At 36.8% G+C, this 18040-nt stretch overlaps 1 protein-coding gene across 2 annotated transcripts; it reads left to right on the top strand.

Annotated features, from left to right (window-relative positions):
• The first annotated feature begins 227 nt into the window (after positions 1 to 227).
• mmadhcb (metabolism of cobalamin associated Db) lies at positions 228 to 17018 on the top strand. Of its 2 annotated transcripts, none has more exons than XM_061926305.2 (8): positions 228 to 412; positions 3894 to 3928; positions 5279 to 5423; positions 7716 to 7771; positions 10004 to 10106; positions 12261 to 12391; positions 14584 to 14670; positions 16662 to 17018. In XM_061926305.2, exons 2-8 carry the CDS (start codon positions 3920 to 3922, stop codon positions 16833 to 16835), a joined length of 705 nt encoding a protein of 234 aa, XP_061782289.1. In that variant the 5' UTR covers positions 228 to 412; positions 3894 to 3919; the 3' UTR covers positions 16836 to 17018. The 2 variants fall into 2 exon arrangements, with proteins under 2 accessions (XP_061782289.1, XP_061782288.1); XM_061926304.2 differs by having other exon boundaries at positions 233 to 412; positions 7716 to 7927.
• Positions 17019 to 18040: the final 1022 nt, after the last annotated feature.

The following is an 18040-nucleotide window of genomic DNA, read 5'->3' as shown; positions in this document are numbered from 1 at the left end:
TTTTTTCCTACAGTGTTGATTATTTAAAGGTGAAACTGCATTGCAAGCTACATTTTACACGGTCTGTGGTAATGTTTTACTAAATCAGATGGTCCTCTTGAGCAACTTCAAATCGGATATAGACGGGACAAGCGGTAGGAAATGGATGGATGGACGATACATTTAATCAAACTACGATAATGTATCATTTCCTATCTGGCAACGCCGACACCAAGCGGTTTGGTCCCCTAATGATGACGTAATTCTCAATCCCCGCCCCTTGCGCCCTTACCTACACAAGTTCATACTTATTAGTGTAAATCATAAACATATCAAAATGTTATTAGTCGACGCCTAACAGTCTTACATTGTTTGGGATTATACTGCCTAGTGAAGCCTAGTTTGACTTTCTACCATTCGTCCGTGAACGTTGGTAAGACTTGAACCTTTTCTGCAAACTTTTCTTCGTTTGATGGTCACCTTGACTGAAAAGCCACATTTGGAAATATTACTAACAATACCGTCTGCAATAACGAATTGGGTGTTAAGTATTTAGAGCAAAGAGCACAAGACTTGACGCAACAACGTGTATTAATTTTAACATACTGTAGCATTATTATTACATATGTACCCATGTGACCCACTATTTCCACTTGCTACAGTAGTCTGTTACATATCAGTGTACTGTACATAATAATATACATACTATAATAATATACATGTCGTTGAATACTACATCTCTTACAGTGTCAATCAATTATTACTTACAACTCATTCCGATACAAAATGAGCTGAGCAAATTTGAATGTGTGCAAATAACTGTATCATCTGCACACATCTGTATACATTTGAGGCTTGTGAGCTATAACATCTTATTTTTAAACAAACTCTTAGCAGAGATGCTAATACAGTTGTGCTTTCCTCTACCATTGCTGACATTTTGGTGGTTGTTACCTGAAAACACTTTTATAAAATAACATGCTGAAGTGAACAAAAGCCCATAAGGATAGACCACAAAAGTAGAAAACTAATATAGGCACAAGGGCACTATAAAAAAATCCACATAGCCTAATCAATGGTTCACAGCAGCTTAGACCAGTGTTTTTCAACCACTGTGCCGCGGCACACGAGTGTGCCGTGAGATACAGTCTGGTGTGCCGTGGGAGATTATGTACTTTCACCTATTTGGGTTAAAAATATTTTTTGCAAACCAGTACTTACAATCCGCAAATAATGTGCCGTTGTTAAGTGTCGATGCTGTCTAGAGCTCGGCAGAGTAACCATGTTATTCTCCTCAATATCAGTAGGTGGAAGCTGGTAGCTAATTGCTTTGTCGGTGTCGGGAACACGTCGTGTGAGACGACGATGGTTTGTCGTGATCACAATATGCAGACGACAACGAGAGGCAGTGTGCAGATAAAAAGGTATCTAATGCTTGAACCAAAAATAAACAAAAGGTGAGTGCCCCTAAGAAAAGGCATTAAAGCTTAGGGATGGCTATGCAGAACGAAACTAAAACAGAACTGGCGACAAAGTAAACAAAAACAGAATGCTGGACGACAGCAAAGACTTACAGTGCGTGGAGCAGAGACGGCGTCCACAAAGAACATCCATACATGACATGACAATCAACAATGTCCACACAAAAAAGATAGCAACAACTTAAATATTCTTGATTGCTAAAACAAAGCACATGCGGGGAATAGCGCTCAAAGGAAGAAATGAAACTGCAACAGGAAAATACCAAAAAACAGGAAAAGCCACCAAAATAGGAGCGCAAGACAATAACTAAAACACTATGCACGGGAGCACAACCAAAATACTCAAAATAAGTCACGTCGTGTTGACAGTAGACCTACTTTGAGACAAGAGCTATAGTGATTCATGGTTGGTTATGGTTTGAATTCATATCCAACAATTGCGAAAACAACTTTTTATTGTCTACTGAGTTTCATTTCTTAATGATTTCTGCTGGTGGTGTGCTTACGGATTTTTTCAATGAAAAAAATTCGCCTTGGCTCAAAAAAGGTTAAAAAACACTGGCTTGGACACATCTGGACTGAGAGGTTCATGAGAATCATGCAAGTGAGATAAGATGCCTGTTCACTCTGCTCTCAAAGGGTGGGATCATGTATATCACCAACTACTTCATGGTAGACTGTTCCATAGTTGAACTGCAGTACTATGGATGGATGTTCTGCCGACAGAGACTGTCCTGTAGGTTGGTATCGTAAAGGCATGGCGACTTGATATGAAGCACACTGCACCTTCTGCAAGAAAACAGTTGTATGGCAAATCTAAAAGAAATGACTGTTATGATGATTTATTTTTTTGAAATTGGTTTACAATAGAGAGGCTTCTGGTGTTTTTAGTTAGTTTAACCATTTTGTTGTGAAATGTGAATAAGCAGTGAATGAATTCATCTACTTACAATTCATTCTGGCTCTCTGATTTTCCTTTATATCTTTGTACTTATTTCTCCGTATAGCTGTGAAATGGTCTTACATTATATTCATTATGGTCCTAAAAAAGTCCTACCAAGTTTTAAATTTCACTAGTTGAAACATGCTGAGACCCTGAATAAAGCAGTGTGTGCAGCTTTGTAAACACGTCATCACAAAATGCTTGTTTATTTTTGAGCAAGTTAGATAGTTTTGGCATGTACCGTTTGTTGTTAATGTTGCTATTAAAAAACTATTTTTATATTTAAAAAAAAGATATATTTATTTTTAATTTTTTACCAATTTGCATTTTCTTGCTATAAAATGGACACCAGAGGGTGATCAAGGGTGATGGGTCAAATGCAGAGAAAAAAATTGTCACACCTAGTGTGTGTGTGACAATCATTGGTACTTTAACTTTAACAAGTTTAATAGTTTTTTTTTTGGTAACAGCCGGATGAGCAGCGTAGCTACAATATAAACAGTGATGGGCAAGCTACTTGGAAAATGTAGTAAGCTATGCTACAAATTATTCTCAATTAAATGTTGGTAAACTACAAGGGAAGCTATCCCCAGAGAATTGTATCAAGCTACACTACAAGCTACACAGCAAAAGTAGCTTACCGGTATATAAATATATATACATATATATATATATATATATATATATATATATATATATATATATATATATATATATATATATATATATATATATATATATATATATGTATATGTGTGTATGTATGTATGTATATGTATGTATATAAGTATGTATATATATACAGTGTATATATATATGTGTATGTATATGTATGTATATATATATGTTTATATATATATATATATATATATATATATATATATATATTTATTTATATGTGTATATATATATTAAAAACATATATATATACAGTGTATGTATATATATATATATATATATATATATATATATATATATATATATATATATATATATATATATATATATATATATATATATATAGGCAGCACGGTGGAACAGGGGTTAGTGCATGTGCCTCACAATACGAAGGTCCTGAGAAAACACGCTTAGCTTAGATACATTTATCAGAGTTTATATTGGAGATTTTAGATGCAAGTCGATCCAATAATCTAATGTCTGTTTTTTCCTGATATCAAACCAACATGTGATATCAATATCGGCTTGCGACACTCCTAAACAGAATAATATTGATAACAAGCGTAATTTTGGTCTTTCTAATTGTAATATAAAAGTCTATACTTCTACAAAATTGAAGGATAATTATAAATGAGTACATTTAAAAATAGCTAATAAAGTAGTAAAAGGGAAAATATGATTTTCAGCGAAATCTAACAACAATGTTCAGTCATATGCACAAGCTATGATATTTGGTGTTGGTCCAGACATATTTGGATTCTACTCATATGTTTGTGAATGGTTCCTTACCGCCTTGTGTCTTAATCTCGCAGGAAGAGAAACTGCAAAGAAGTGGAGCATGGCGACTGTAAGTTCAGTTTGACTATTAGATGAGCTCAAGTCAGCTGTCATATTTATGTTTTAAATTGTTTCAGTAGGTAGGGCATGCATTAATAGAAGGTGGTACTTGCAAGTGTATACACTAATGCACAGGTGTCAAACTCAAGGCCTGGGGGCCAAATTTGGCTCGCCATATTATTTTATGTGCCCCGTGAAAGCCTGGAAATAATATGCGTTAATAAAATGCTTAATCTTTTCTTACGAAATATATTTATTTCCCTTTTGACATTAAACATCATGTACTGCATGCAATTGCATATCTTTTAAAATTCAATATTTTCAAAATCAAAATATTATAACATGTATTCCAAAAATATTTTTTGTTAAAATAAAGATAAATACTGTTCTTAAATATCTGCTTGACTTATGATTTCAAAACAAATTATCAATCAAATTGTACACTTTAAAATTGACAATAGGTTTTACTGTTAAATTCCGCCGACTGAGTTTTTTTTACCGTAGATTCAACATTGGTACTGACACTGAAAACATTAAAAAACTAACAAAAAAACCATTGACATAACAAGATTTTACGGTAAAAAAAAAACCTGCCAGCTATGTTGCATGAATTTTACAGCAAAAACAGTGGTATTGTTTTTCCATTTATTCAATTTTTTTATATGCTGTAAAAAAAAACATTGCTTTTACTGTAAAATTCTGGTGACTGAGCTGCCAGTTTTTGAAGTAAAATTTAAAGATTTTTTTTTGCAGGTTATGTAAAAAAATATATTGTTCATTTATTATATATATATATATATATATATATATATATATATATATATATATATATATATATATATATATATATATATATATATATATGTATGTGTATATGTATATTCTCTGCGCTTACACACATGCGGATTTACATCATACGTCAGCAACCAAATGAACTTTTGTAGCCTGAAAACAGATTTTTTTTTTTATTATTAAATTTTATACATCAAATAATGTATTGCAATAATTAGTTTGAATCGAGAATCGATTGTTAATCAAATTGAATTGTGAGTTGTTGTAAGAGTCACATTCCTATTTGTTCATAAATTGTGTCATCTGGCGTAAGAGAAGTAAATTCAAGGATTGGGCAATTTGCTCTAATTGTTACAAAGCTGCGAGAACGACACTTCGAAAAGCAGATGGATGACAACACTCAAAATACTACAAAAGCATGTGCATTGACAGCCCCACATTCACATTGTACCTTTTGCTTAGACCTTTTTGAGCTGTTATGCTGACATTGCTTAAATAGAGACCTACTTTATATCTTAGCAATGTGTGTATTTAAAGCTCAAAAACATATGTATTATTATGTGATCAGGTGCTGTACAGCAGAACTAGGCTGGCTACTTATCTTCCTGGGCTTCATGCTCTGGTGCGTCAAATCGCCAGGACCAAGGGATTATCTATGACTGGGTCCCACGGTTCTGATGATCGCCATGTAGCAACAGCCGCTTCCATAAATGGTATGCTATGTTTTTGTCATTCTTTGTTTCATATTTCTACACCCAGTATTTATTACTGAAATAATGAATAGCCCCCTGTACATCATGACATTCTCAGTTATTTCTTAACAGTAATTTGTGTTAGGCGTGTCCCAATACAACTTTTTCTCTTCGGATACGATACCGATATTCGAGCCTTGAGTATTGTTCAATACCGATATTGCGCCGATACGATATCTGCACAAATCATACATAATTTAATATTTTGTAGTGTGGAATGTTAGAAAAGGTCAAGTGAAATTACGCAAACAGAAAACATTTGGCCTTTTCACACCACAAGTTCAGAAACTTTAAGTTCCTAGAACCTTTAGTTCATGGAACTAAATGTTCATTAAACTAAAGGTTCCTGGAACTAAAGGTTCCTGGAACTAAAGGTTCCTTAAACTAAAGGTTCCTGGAACTAAAGGTTCCTGGAACTAAAGGTTCCTATAGAAGTGTGTGGTTTGTGTTTTCCGCTGCATTTTACAGTTCAGTGTAGTACAAATCCGGCCGATGACGTATGGATTAGTGGCACAGTATATTTCTAAAATGATACCATGTAAATAAACAGACATAATTATTTTACCAAAGGGTTTACTAAATGAAATACAAAGCAATAACATACAAATAAAACAATATGATTTAAAAACAACATGTACCAAATTTTACATACTGTAAAAAGTCATGCTTTTATCCACAGAGTTCAACAGGCAGAAAGTTGTCCCCTTAGTAAATGAATTAATGAAGGTCAGATGATTCCTTATGGTGCATTTATATATATATATATATATATATATATATATATATATATATATATATATATATATATATATATATATATATATATAATCATAATTTCTACAACTCTTATTTTTTTGTGATAGAGTGATTAGAGCACATACTTATTGGTCACAAACAACATTCATGAAGTTTGGTTCTTTTATGAATTTATTATGGGTCTACTGAAAATGTGACCAAATCTGCTGGGTCAAAAGTATACATACAGCAATGTTAATATTTGGTTACATGTCCCTTGGCAAGTTTCACTGCAATATGGCAATTTTGGTAGCCATCCACAAGCTTCTGGTAAGCATCCGGTTAAATTTTTGACCACTCCTCTTGACAAAATTGGTGCAGTTCAGCTAAATGTGTTGGTTTTCTGACATGGACTTGTTTTTTCAGCATTGTTCACATGTTTTCAAAGGGGTTTAAGTCAGGCCATTCTAAAACCTTATTTCTAGCCTGATTTAGCCATTACTTTACCACTTTTGACGTGTGTTTGGGGTCATTCCAAGACCCAACCTCCGGGCTGATGATTTTAGGTTGTCCTGAAGAATTTGGAGGTAATCCTCCTTTTTCATTGTCCCATTTAAAGCACCAGTTCCATTGGCAGCAAAACAGGCCCAGAACATAATACTACCACCACCATGCTTGACGGTGGGTATGGTGTTCCTGACATTAAATGCCTCACCTTTTCTCCTCCAAACATATTGCTAGGTATTGTGGCCAAACAGCTCAATTTTTGTTTTATCTGACATCACATGGACAAAGATAAGACCTTCTGGAGCAAAGTTTGTGGTCAGATGAAACAAAAATTGAGCTGTTTGGCCACGATATGTTTGGAGGAGAAAAGGTGAGGCCTTTAATGTCAGGAACACCATGCCCACCATCAAGCATGGTAATGGTAGTATTATGCTCCGGCCTGTTTTGCTGCCAATGGAACTGGTGCTTTAAATGGGCCAATGAAAAAGCAGGATTACCTCCAAATTCTTCAGAACGACCTGAAATCATCAGCCCGGAGGTTGGGTCTTGGGCTAACACATGTCAAAAGTGGTAAAAGAATGGCTAAATCAGGCTAGAATTAAGGTTTTAGAATGGCCTTCCCAAAGTCCTGACTTAAACGTGTGGACAATGCTGAAGAAACAAGTCCATGTCAGAAAACCAACACATTTAGCTGAACTGCACCGATTTTGTCAAGAGGAGTGGTCAAAAGTTCTACCAGAAGCTTGCCAGAAGCTTGTGGATGGCTACCAAAAGTGAAACTTGCCAAATATTAACATTGCTGTATGTATACTTTTGACCCAGCATATTTGGTCACATTTTCAGTAGACCCATAATAAATTCATAAAAGAAGCATACTTCATGAATGTTTTTTGTGACCAACAAGTATGTACTCCAATCACTCTATCACTAGTTTTGAGTTTTGGATAACAAATTCAAACCATGCATATCTAGACCAAGCTAAGAATTATTGTTAATTGTCTTCTTTTTCAGAACCACTTCCATTATGGCTGGATGAGACCATGGTACCATCTGGCGTCAGACACCAGGTCTCTCTTCTGCCTGGTAATGTAGGGTTTGAATGTAATCTGGAAAAGGCTTCAGAACACAAGATTCGACTCACAGACAAGATGGCCCCTGATCTTCTGCCTGCGTCATCAAACCGTGAACAATGTTTATCCAAGCTGCCTATGAATGAGTTTTTTGTGAGTCGATTACTCATAATTATTCAACCTCCATTTCAAATACATTTTAGTTTCAAAATTTACAGACTTTTATTGGACAACCAATTAAACATTTTGGGCCGTTTTGTGGTATGAAGGAATACATTAGTTGCCTGGGATACCAGTTTAATTAGTGACATATTTAACACAACATTAATTGATGCTTGGCCCCCCCAAAACAGCCCTATTTTAACATGTAACATGCCTTTTAAAAAGAAAACCACACCTTTAGATAAGAAATATTTCATAATAACAATACAATAGAATGTAGTACAAACAACAGTAGTAGTTTTATAAAGTAATGTAATAATTATTTACTGCATGGAAAGCGGATTTCTACGGTATACCCTTCGAGCTGCTTTCCAGTCAAACACACCATCGGCAGCTTGTGGCCACCGCTGCTGCTCACTGCTCCCCTCACTTCCCAGGGGATGATCAAGGGTGATGGGTCAAATGCAGAGAATAATTTTGCCACACTTTGTGGGTGTGTGACAATCATCGGTACTTTAACTTTGACTTTGTCCATGTATTCACGGATAAATCAAGTTCAAGTTAAAGTTGCTTTATTATTGTCCATTCTTAACATGTACAAGACATATAAGAACTGAAATTACGTAATGTCTGTCATTTCGTTATTATTTTAACTATAGACTCGTTTTGCTTCAGTATGGTACAATCAAACTGCTTCACCAAGTTAGCTACAAGCTTACATGCTCGGTCATGTTTTTCATGATTTGTTTTTTCACTTCAATGAATATCAGCACTGTCTTAGACACTCACTTTCTTCGTTTCCCTGGTTGGAAAAACAAAGTTATATCCATCTCTAGCCATAAGCTAATGCTAGAGCGTAAGACCGAATGTTTTGTTTGGATCTTACAGGGTTCACCGTGACATTCTTTACGCCAACTAGTGGTGGGGAGACTCATAACTCGTAACCTTTGTCCCTCCCATCGGAAGCTGAGCATTTCTGGAAGTATACTGTCTATAGACCGATTATCGACGACGCCCATATTTGGCATGTTGGCGTATGTAGAGCCTTTTTCAAGTTTCATTCCATTCTGAGTTGATATAGTGAATTTGACATCCTGCAAGTGACGTTTTCTTTGTAAAATCTAGCGTCTTTATATCTTGTATCTGTTATTGGAAACACTACTCATGTTTAGGGAGTAGCTGAAAATGACCGTCCCTTATTTGAAAGACCATTCATTTAAATGGGCGATGCTGTCTTTCGAGGTATGAGCTGTGTCTCATAACCAATTAAACTTGTATCTCGAGGTACCACTGTATAAAATCATGCCCTGTCATTTATCTTTCTGTTAGTACAATACAGTGAAAGTTGGCACATTTTTGACATGCTTTAGTTGCAAATATAGATGGATCATGATTATCTGTAAACTGTGATTATATGGGCTTTTTGCAACTTGTTCACAGTTATATTTTTCAAACAAAAAATATAGCAAAAACACCATTATGTTACCATTAGTGGTTTAACAGCACACATTTGTTAGACAATTGTCGATATTTTTCGCAATTACTAAGTTTTTGTCTTAAAAATGTTTACCGGCCCGAATAAAATAGTTGGTGTTTACAGCAGTCACCCTGTCCCGTCAACACGTACGCGCACGCAGTAAGTGTGTGCACGCATACTAAAGCAGTTTAAGAGAAGCAACAAACAGTTATTGTTATTGTTATGATAGAATATACATTCAATGACGGCCAACGCTAACTGTCCAAATCGGTATCATTAACTAACAACACCCTAGAAGCCGTAAGAGGACAAGATAGACTGTGTAAAATACTTTGGAAAGTTAGTGCCCTCTAGGCATCTGTGTAAATGTTGCAAACCGCCCCTTTAATCTGATTACAACATATATAATCATTTGACAGCCCCAATTATAATATTAGATTAGAAGATAAGATGTGTTGAGTACCTCTAATATAAGGCTAGGGGAAACACTGGTTGCATGATATACAGTACATTGAATATATATGTAGATACTAGATAGTTGCACTTTTACCTCCAGGATGTTCTAATCATTGTTTATGTTCTATGTGCAGAAAGAAGATGATCCAGCCATCAATCAGAAGGCTAATAGGATAAATTTGGCCGAATCATCTGTAGAGTGTGTCATACAGTCATGCCCTGAGCAATTCAAGCAAGGTAATTCCCTGCACTAAATCAAAAGTAAATTGTAAAAAAAATTCTGCTTAACGATTAGTTCTTAAAATAAAAAAGGTATTTTTTTAAATACTTAAAACACCTACCGGTACTGTGATTTACCATCAATGCTTAGTCCTTCAGCACATACTTAGAGAAGCGTGGCCACGTTGTGAGAAATTTGTGGCACAGCAGTAACTCATATAGAATAGACTAGTACTTTATTTACATTGCATTTAAAAAAGTACAGTGCAATTAATTTCAGTGCAGACCCATTCAAGAGTAGACATACATTGTACATGGTCGACAGAACAGGAACGCTGACGGGTCCCTACTAGGGCGGCGTCTTGTAAAAGGTGTGAAAATGCAAACGTAGGGGGGAAGGTGAGTCCAAAAATAACTAAAACTAGAACAAACTAGCAGTTTGAAATGACACCGCATACACTGCATCTTACTCTTAGCAACATTCTAATGTGAACCATGTTGTTCTTTTTAGACCAGATATCAATTTGACTTTTGATGGAATCATTTTTAAAAAACTAAATTAAGAGCTTCCTCTGGGAATCAATACTTATGTCTTGGATACAATACTTATTTTAACAAAAATGTAACATTGCACATTGCATGTAAATACATAATTATCTCCAACATTAACATTTATAAAGTAAAAACTTAAAACTTCTGTCTTGAATAAAATACTTCTGTAAATACTGCATCAAATGTAATATTATACATTGTGTCCAAATAAATAAGTACAGCATTGAGAAGACTATATAGTTTCAGTAAGTCAAGTGGATAAACGCAGGCTTTTTCTTTCACGCATCTTGGCGATGTGCAGAGTGACTGCTTTAGGGATCGTTTCCTGCTGTAATTTCTTTCTCATCATACATGGTATCGTCACCGGTGTTCAGAAAATTACTTTTAAAAAGTGATAGAATTGCTAACGTAATTACTCTTTCATAAATGTAATTAATTACTAGGAAAAGTAAGTAATGAGTTAGTTTAAAAAAAAACAAAAAAACTTTAAGAATCTGGCTTATGCAGTTGAGAGATGTTTCATATTGGAGCAGAGTGTGCGTGTTGCCAAGTGATGTGTTACGTCAGCGCCCAGGCAGAGCAGCATTAGCTCAGTTGTGTGTTCGCTTAGCAGTGGCAGTTTGTCGGCAGTTACAGCTGCTCTGTTAAATATTTTAAATGGATTGTGTTGTGGCAGCACGGTGGCACAGGAGTTAGTGCATGTGCCTCACAATACGTAGGTCCTGAGTTCAATCCCGGGCTCGGTATCTTTCTGTGTGGAGTTTGCATGTTCTCCCCGTGACTGCGTGGGTTCCCTCCGGGTACTCCGTCTTCCTCCCACCTCCAAAGACATGCACCTGGGGATAAGTTGATTGGCAACACTAAATTGGCCCTAGTGTGTGAATGTGAGTGTGAATATTGTCTGTCTATCTGTGTTGGCCCTGTGATGAGGTGGCGACTTGTCCAGGGTGTACCCCGCCTACCGCCCGAATGCAGCTGATATAGGCTCCAGCACCCCCCGCGATTCCAAAAGGTACAAGCGGTAGAAAATGGATGGATGGATTGTGTTGCCTCTTGTTCATAAAGAGAGTGAATGTGCTTCCATGGCTGTCATATCTTCTGGTCTACAAAGGGAGTATTGTTTGGATGGCAAGCTTAAGCTTGTTACTTCAATCACTGATTTGTTCCCTCGTAGATAGGAGTAGTGTGTGTGTGTGTTTGTTTGTTGTCTGCTTTGTGTGATGTTGCCTCTTTCTATTTGATATCAAGTTAAATTTTGTGTTTAGTTCTTTTTCTTTGGAACCAAACGTCTCCTGGGGGCAAAAAATATGCTGGAGCAAGAGGAGAAAATAATATATTTTACATTTTTTAAATCGTTTGCAAAAAAACTTCAGTATGTAAATGAAATTGATATATTGCCCAGGTGTAGTTTGGGGCTAGGAAAAAAAAACTAGCCACAAGTTATGATAAGACAAGACAAAGAAGCAGGCAGGGGAGATACGGAGAGGGAGAGAGTGTGACCGCCTTTGTCAAGAGAGAAAGAAATATGGAATATGGCTGTTACATTGTGTTTTGTAATAATAATCTTCACTAAAAAAATCTGAATTCGAAAATGTGATTTCGTTACTATGTATTACCCAGATCTCCAATACCTGTTTCCTGAGGCTCCAAGCGCTCATGTGACAGTGGTCACAGTGACCCAAAAGACGCAGAATGATATGACAGCATGGTCTTCCGCTGTGGAGGATGAGCGAGAGCAGATGCTTGACAAGGTGAGCTTTCTTAAGCATGGTACAGATGGTAATTTACAGAATATCAAATGGATCTGCAATAGACAAATATCAACCAAGTTATGATGACCAAGCCGCCATCATACCATTGGCATCACTTCCTGCCATGCATCCCATGCGTTGAGGTAGCTAGTTAAGTGGTTTGGATCTCATTACTGCTACTTGCCAAGGACTTTACCCTGATGGCTTCATCGAGCGCAATAATTTTGCGGGCATTTTTGCTATTGTTTCGCTCTTAAGGGGGAACTGCACTTTTTTGGGAATTTTGCCGATCGTTCTCAATCATTTTGAAGGACATTACAATGGATCTAAATATTAAATACACGCAATCAAAAGTTCAGTTACAATCAGGCATGTGATTTTTCCGTCTATAGTTGGAAATCCGTCTTTTTTATGTCTGTGAAAATAAAATGAAATAAATTTCACTTTTTCTTCGTTTTTTCCGACCTACAATGTGTGTTAAAATCTTGATCCGTCTCTTGCCAACAACTAAGGTTTTCCCATAATGAGTACGGTATTTGATAATCCAGTGGTAAATACTTAACATTAAAATCGAAGCTACGTAGCGAAGCAACTTCACGGGCAGGGGACAAAATATACAGGAAACATCAATGATGATTGGTTGGTTTACCTATAAGAAAATCTATGATTGGTTGGTTGCTTTATTATGATGAGTCACGATTGGTTAAGATTAGGGCAAAACATTACAGACAGGCCAAACAGAGGCAAGATAGGGCGGGTCATCGTACCAGGAAGGGAAATCACAACAGACATGCACATCCCAAATGACGACGAGAGACGGGGAAGAGAAGAGAGAATATTCAAGTGGGCGATTTATATATTAAAAAAAACTAGTGGAAGATGGCAGGGGGATTCTCTTACTTAGATTTTTCTGTGATGTAGACGACGTCCAGGAAACTCACAATGCGTCCACTTGGCCACATTTGGACAAACGTATGCGTCTGGATAAAACAATGACCAAACATTAATTTTAGTTGTTTACCATGTAAGCCCAAATGTAAATACGACATGGAAGACGTGGAATACACATTTAAGAACACACATGATTGTGGCAGACATGTGATGACTTTTGCTACAGTATAGCTTGTCTAAATGCTACATTTCATTTTCATTGGTGTTTTAGAACAAGACAGTAGCTGACATTCTGGTCATTATTTCTACTGTTTATATTTTGACATTCAATAGTTGAATCATTTTGAAAACATAAACAACCCCCGCACCCCCTTTTTTTTTTCTTCATCACTGATTACTACTCACTGCAGATTTTATGAGAGCCAACCAACATGATAAAACATCACTTACTGTACAAGGTCTGCTGTCATTAGGATGCCAATTGATAGGGTATTCATATATACCCGTTTCGGTGAAGAATGTCTCATAAACAAAGGAATGGGGTGGGAGGGCTGGGATCTTTTCGTGTCGTTCTGGCCATTTCCGAGTCCTAAATGGCTGTCAAAGTCTACCAACTTGTTGGAATACCTACTCAGACTTCTTCTGTCCAGGGGAGACGCATGATGTATGATCTAAACTTATAGCAAGGAAGCAGCAGACCACTCGGATGATGTAAACATAGCGGGACTCGGTAGTGATCATGGCGCCGCTATAAACAGTTTGTTGCATTAGCGCTTATAATAACAATAACACTAATACTTGGTTAATATTCAAGTCACGAAATGTAAATAGAGTATTGTTGGCGGTTTTTGAATGGTTATTTATCGGATTTTATGGGCGAAATAGTGAAGCTCCCATTGGTTCCGCTGTAAGTGGACTTTTATTTATGTTTATTTAATATTTAGAATGCTTTTTTTTTTTTTATCTATCCGCCGTCATGTCTTTCATAATGATTGTGAACGATCGGCAAAATTCCAAAAATAATTGATTTAACAGCAATGATATTTAGTTGGAATTTATTTTATGGTCTTGCTTGTATTGTGAATAAATCTGGTTCAATGCGGTTGATTAATGAACTTGTAAGTTTGTTTAGTACCGCTGTTGATTTTTCCTTAATATAATTTTTTCTTTTAGTTCCAATTACGGGTATATTCTGCTGAAATGACTGCAAAGTGTTGTCCATGAAAGAACACTGCCTCCCTCATTTGTTTATTTATTGCCTTTGATCAGAGAGAGCCTAACAAGACATTGTACTTTCCTAGTTTGTAGACGGAGCAAAGGAAATCTGCTTCATCCTGCAGAGGAAAGGATTGTGGGCTGACTTCATCGAGCCGTCCTCCGGCTTAGCGGTAAGACCGAATGGAAACTTCAAACAAATACGAAATAATGAATTTGAACTTTATGGCTGTTTTGTGTCCTCCATCAGCCAAGACTGTTCAAACTGTTCAAAGTTTGAAAATGTTTTTTCCTCTTCATGACGCATTTGTTGACTGATGCGACTGATAGTCCAAAATAACATTACATCACACGTGGTTAAAATGCATCATTAATACATACAAGACACTGCAAAATTACTAAGGCTTGTGTTTGTAAACAACATGACTGGTGTAAGGACAAAAGTGTCCAAACTTAGGGGAGGGCATCAATGTGGTAATACTTTTATTTTTCCTAATATTTTCAAGTAAAGTCGGTAAGATGGACGGCTTGACGCCCAGCTGCTTTAGATTCTCATCGTACTGTCACCTTGATGTTCAGACAATACGTCTCACTAGCCACGTGTTCATGGACAACATTTATTTCAACTGATCCTCATTCGGATTTCCAACTGCTGTGTTGCGTTTCTATTCAGTCCCATCTCCAACGCTCCGGCGCTCTCAGCAGCAAATATGCAAGGATCATTTTTTTACAGGATGCTGCAGCGAAGTTGCAACAATTTCACACATACAGTATGCACACCTGGTGTTAACCTGGAAGGCCAATTAGTTAAGGTTACACTCACCGTCGATTTATTGTTTCCTGTATGTTTGACCTTCCTGAGTTCCTGCGCGACTCATGTGTTCTCATTACTCCCTGGTACCCAATTAAAAAACCTTTTACCTGCACATCGCGTGCCTTCTCTGCTTCCTGGGATCAAAATTACCAATAATCAGTTACCGTATTTTTCGGACTATAAGTCGCAGTTTTTTTCATAGTTTGGTCGGGCTCCAGTGCGACTTATGTATGTTTTTTTCCTTCTTTATTATGCATTTTCGGCAGGTGCGACTTATACTTCGGTGCGACTTATACTCCGAAAAATACGGTAATTACAATGCTTCAAATTACAGATTTTTTTTGTAATAATAAAATAGATTTTGCGTGTGAGGAAGGTGGGACTGATGCATGAAATGCAGTACCGTATTTTTCGGACTATAAGTCGCAGTTTTTTTCATAGTTTGGTCGGGCTCCAGTGCGACTTATGTATGTTTTTTTCCTTCTTTATTATGCATTTTCGGCAGGTGCGACTTATACTTCGGTGCGACATATACTCCGAAAAATACGGTAATTACAATGCTTCCAATTACAGATTTTTTTTGTAATAATAAAATAGATTTTGCGTGTGAGGAAGGTGGGACTGATGCATGAAATGCAGAACCGTATTTTTCGGACTATAAGTCGCAGTTTTTTTCATAGTTTGGTCGGGCTCCAGTGCGACTTATGTATGTTTTTTTCCTTCTTTATTATGCATTTTCGGCAGGTGCGACTTATACTCCGAAAAATACGGTAATTACAATGCTTCCAATTACAGATTTTTTTTGTAATAATAAAATAGATTTTGCGTGTGAGGAAGGTGGGACTGATGCATGAAATGCAGTACCGTATTTTTCGGACTATAAGTCGCAGTTTTTTTCATAGTTTGGTCTGGCTCCAGTGCGACTTATGTATGTTTTTTTCCTTCTTTATTATGCATTTTCGGCAGGTGCGACTTATACTACCGTGCGACTTATACTCCGAAAAATACGGTAATTACAATGCTTCCAATTACAGATTTTTTTTGTAATAATAAAATAGATTTTGCGTGTGAGGAAGGTGGGACTGATGCATGAAATGCAGTACCGTATTTTTCGGACTATAAGTCGCAGTTTTTTTCATAGTTTGGTCGGGCTCCAGTGCGACTTATGTATGTTTTTTTCCTTCTTTATTATGCATTTTCGGCAGGTGCGACTTATACTCCGGTGCGACTTATACTCCGAAAAATACGGTATTTGCTGTACTTTAGTACAGTAGCATTGACTGTTTGCGATGGTCTCCCTGGACAATGCAACATTTTTATACTCAAACTACGTCTTTGTTTCCTCCCCAGTTCTTTGGATCTTACACCAACAACACGTTCTTCGAGACTGACGAGCGGTACCGTCTTCTGGGTTTTCAGATTGAAGATCTCGGTTGCTGTAGAGTTATTCGACATCCTTTGTGGGGGACAAATGCCTTTGTGGGAACAATATTTACCAATGCCCCACCCAGCAGTTTATCGTGATGAAAGTACAGGTCATAATTATAGTTTAGTTGATTTTGAACATGTTCAATAGATTCAGAGAAACAATAAGCAATCCCATTAGAATGTTGTATGTAAAATATAAACTCCTTGCAAGAACTTCATAATATGTATATGCTATATACTGTATGTATTTATATATACATATAAATACAATAAACTCTTCTCAATCCCATTTTTTTACCGTTTTGTTTTTTAGCTTCTTCCTTTTAAAAGTATGTCATTTATGGTATTAGGTCTGTCAAAAATAATGATTTAAAGATGCAACATTTACACAGATTCCTAGAGGGCGCCAACTTTCCAATGTATTTTACGCAGTATATTCCGCCCTCTTACGGCTTCTTGTACATAATGACGTAATTACATACGTACGTATCACATACACGCGCATTTGGATAGCTAGCATTAGTTGTCATTGAATGTATATTTTATTATAACAACAAAAGGACTGCAAATTGCAAGAGAGCTACTAGCTACTGTACATCGACAACAAAAAGTGGAATATAACGCTGGCGGAGTAGTAATGCTTATAAAGCAACTGTTATTGTGTGATTAATCCAAATTGAAAATTGTGATTTGTTCAAAACAAATAATCGTTTGACAGCACTGTTATTGTTATTGTAGAGCAACTAAATGTGTGTTGGTGAGGTGTGCACTTCGCCGCAGACTGCACCCCCCGACGGGAGCGCCACACCAACCAAAGCCCACACCCAAACCCTCCACGTGCAAGACTGAATCCACCCCAAAAAAGTCACTTAACAAGAAGCCAAAAAGTGCAAAAACAACATTGCTCGCGCCGGAGGAGCCGTGAACGACTGCAGGGACACAACATTAGGTACACCTGCAGACTGCAGCACGGATTTCATATTTCATTCATTCACAACTCCTCCAACACCAACACCACTGTTCCCGCACTTATAAGTAAAGGTAAGACCATAATAACGTTTTTTTTATTAAATGTGCTTTTTTGTGTGCTACAGTTTGTATGTGTAAAGTTAAAGTTAAGTTAAAGTGGCAATGATTGTCTCACACACTCTAGGTGTGGTGAAATTTGTCCTCTGCATTTGACCCATCCCTTGATCACCCCCTGGGAGGTGAGGGGAGCAGTGGGCAGCAGCGGCGCCGCGCCCGGGAATAATTGTTGGTGATTCAACCCCCAATTCCAACCCTTGATGCTGAGTGCCAAG

This window comes from Nerophis lumbriciformis, linkage group LG31 (genome assembly GCF_033978685.3).
Source record: "Nerophis lumbriciformis linkage group LG31, RoL_Nlum_v2.1, whole genome shotgun sequence".
In the NCBI taxonomy this organism is placed as follows: Eukaryota; Metazoa; Chordata; class Actinopteri; order Syngnathiformes; family Syngnathidae; genus Nerophis; species Nerophis lumbriciformis.
Note: the sequence above shows the minus strand (reverse complement) of the source record. Positions and strands in the feature narration are given on the sequence as shown.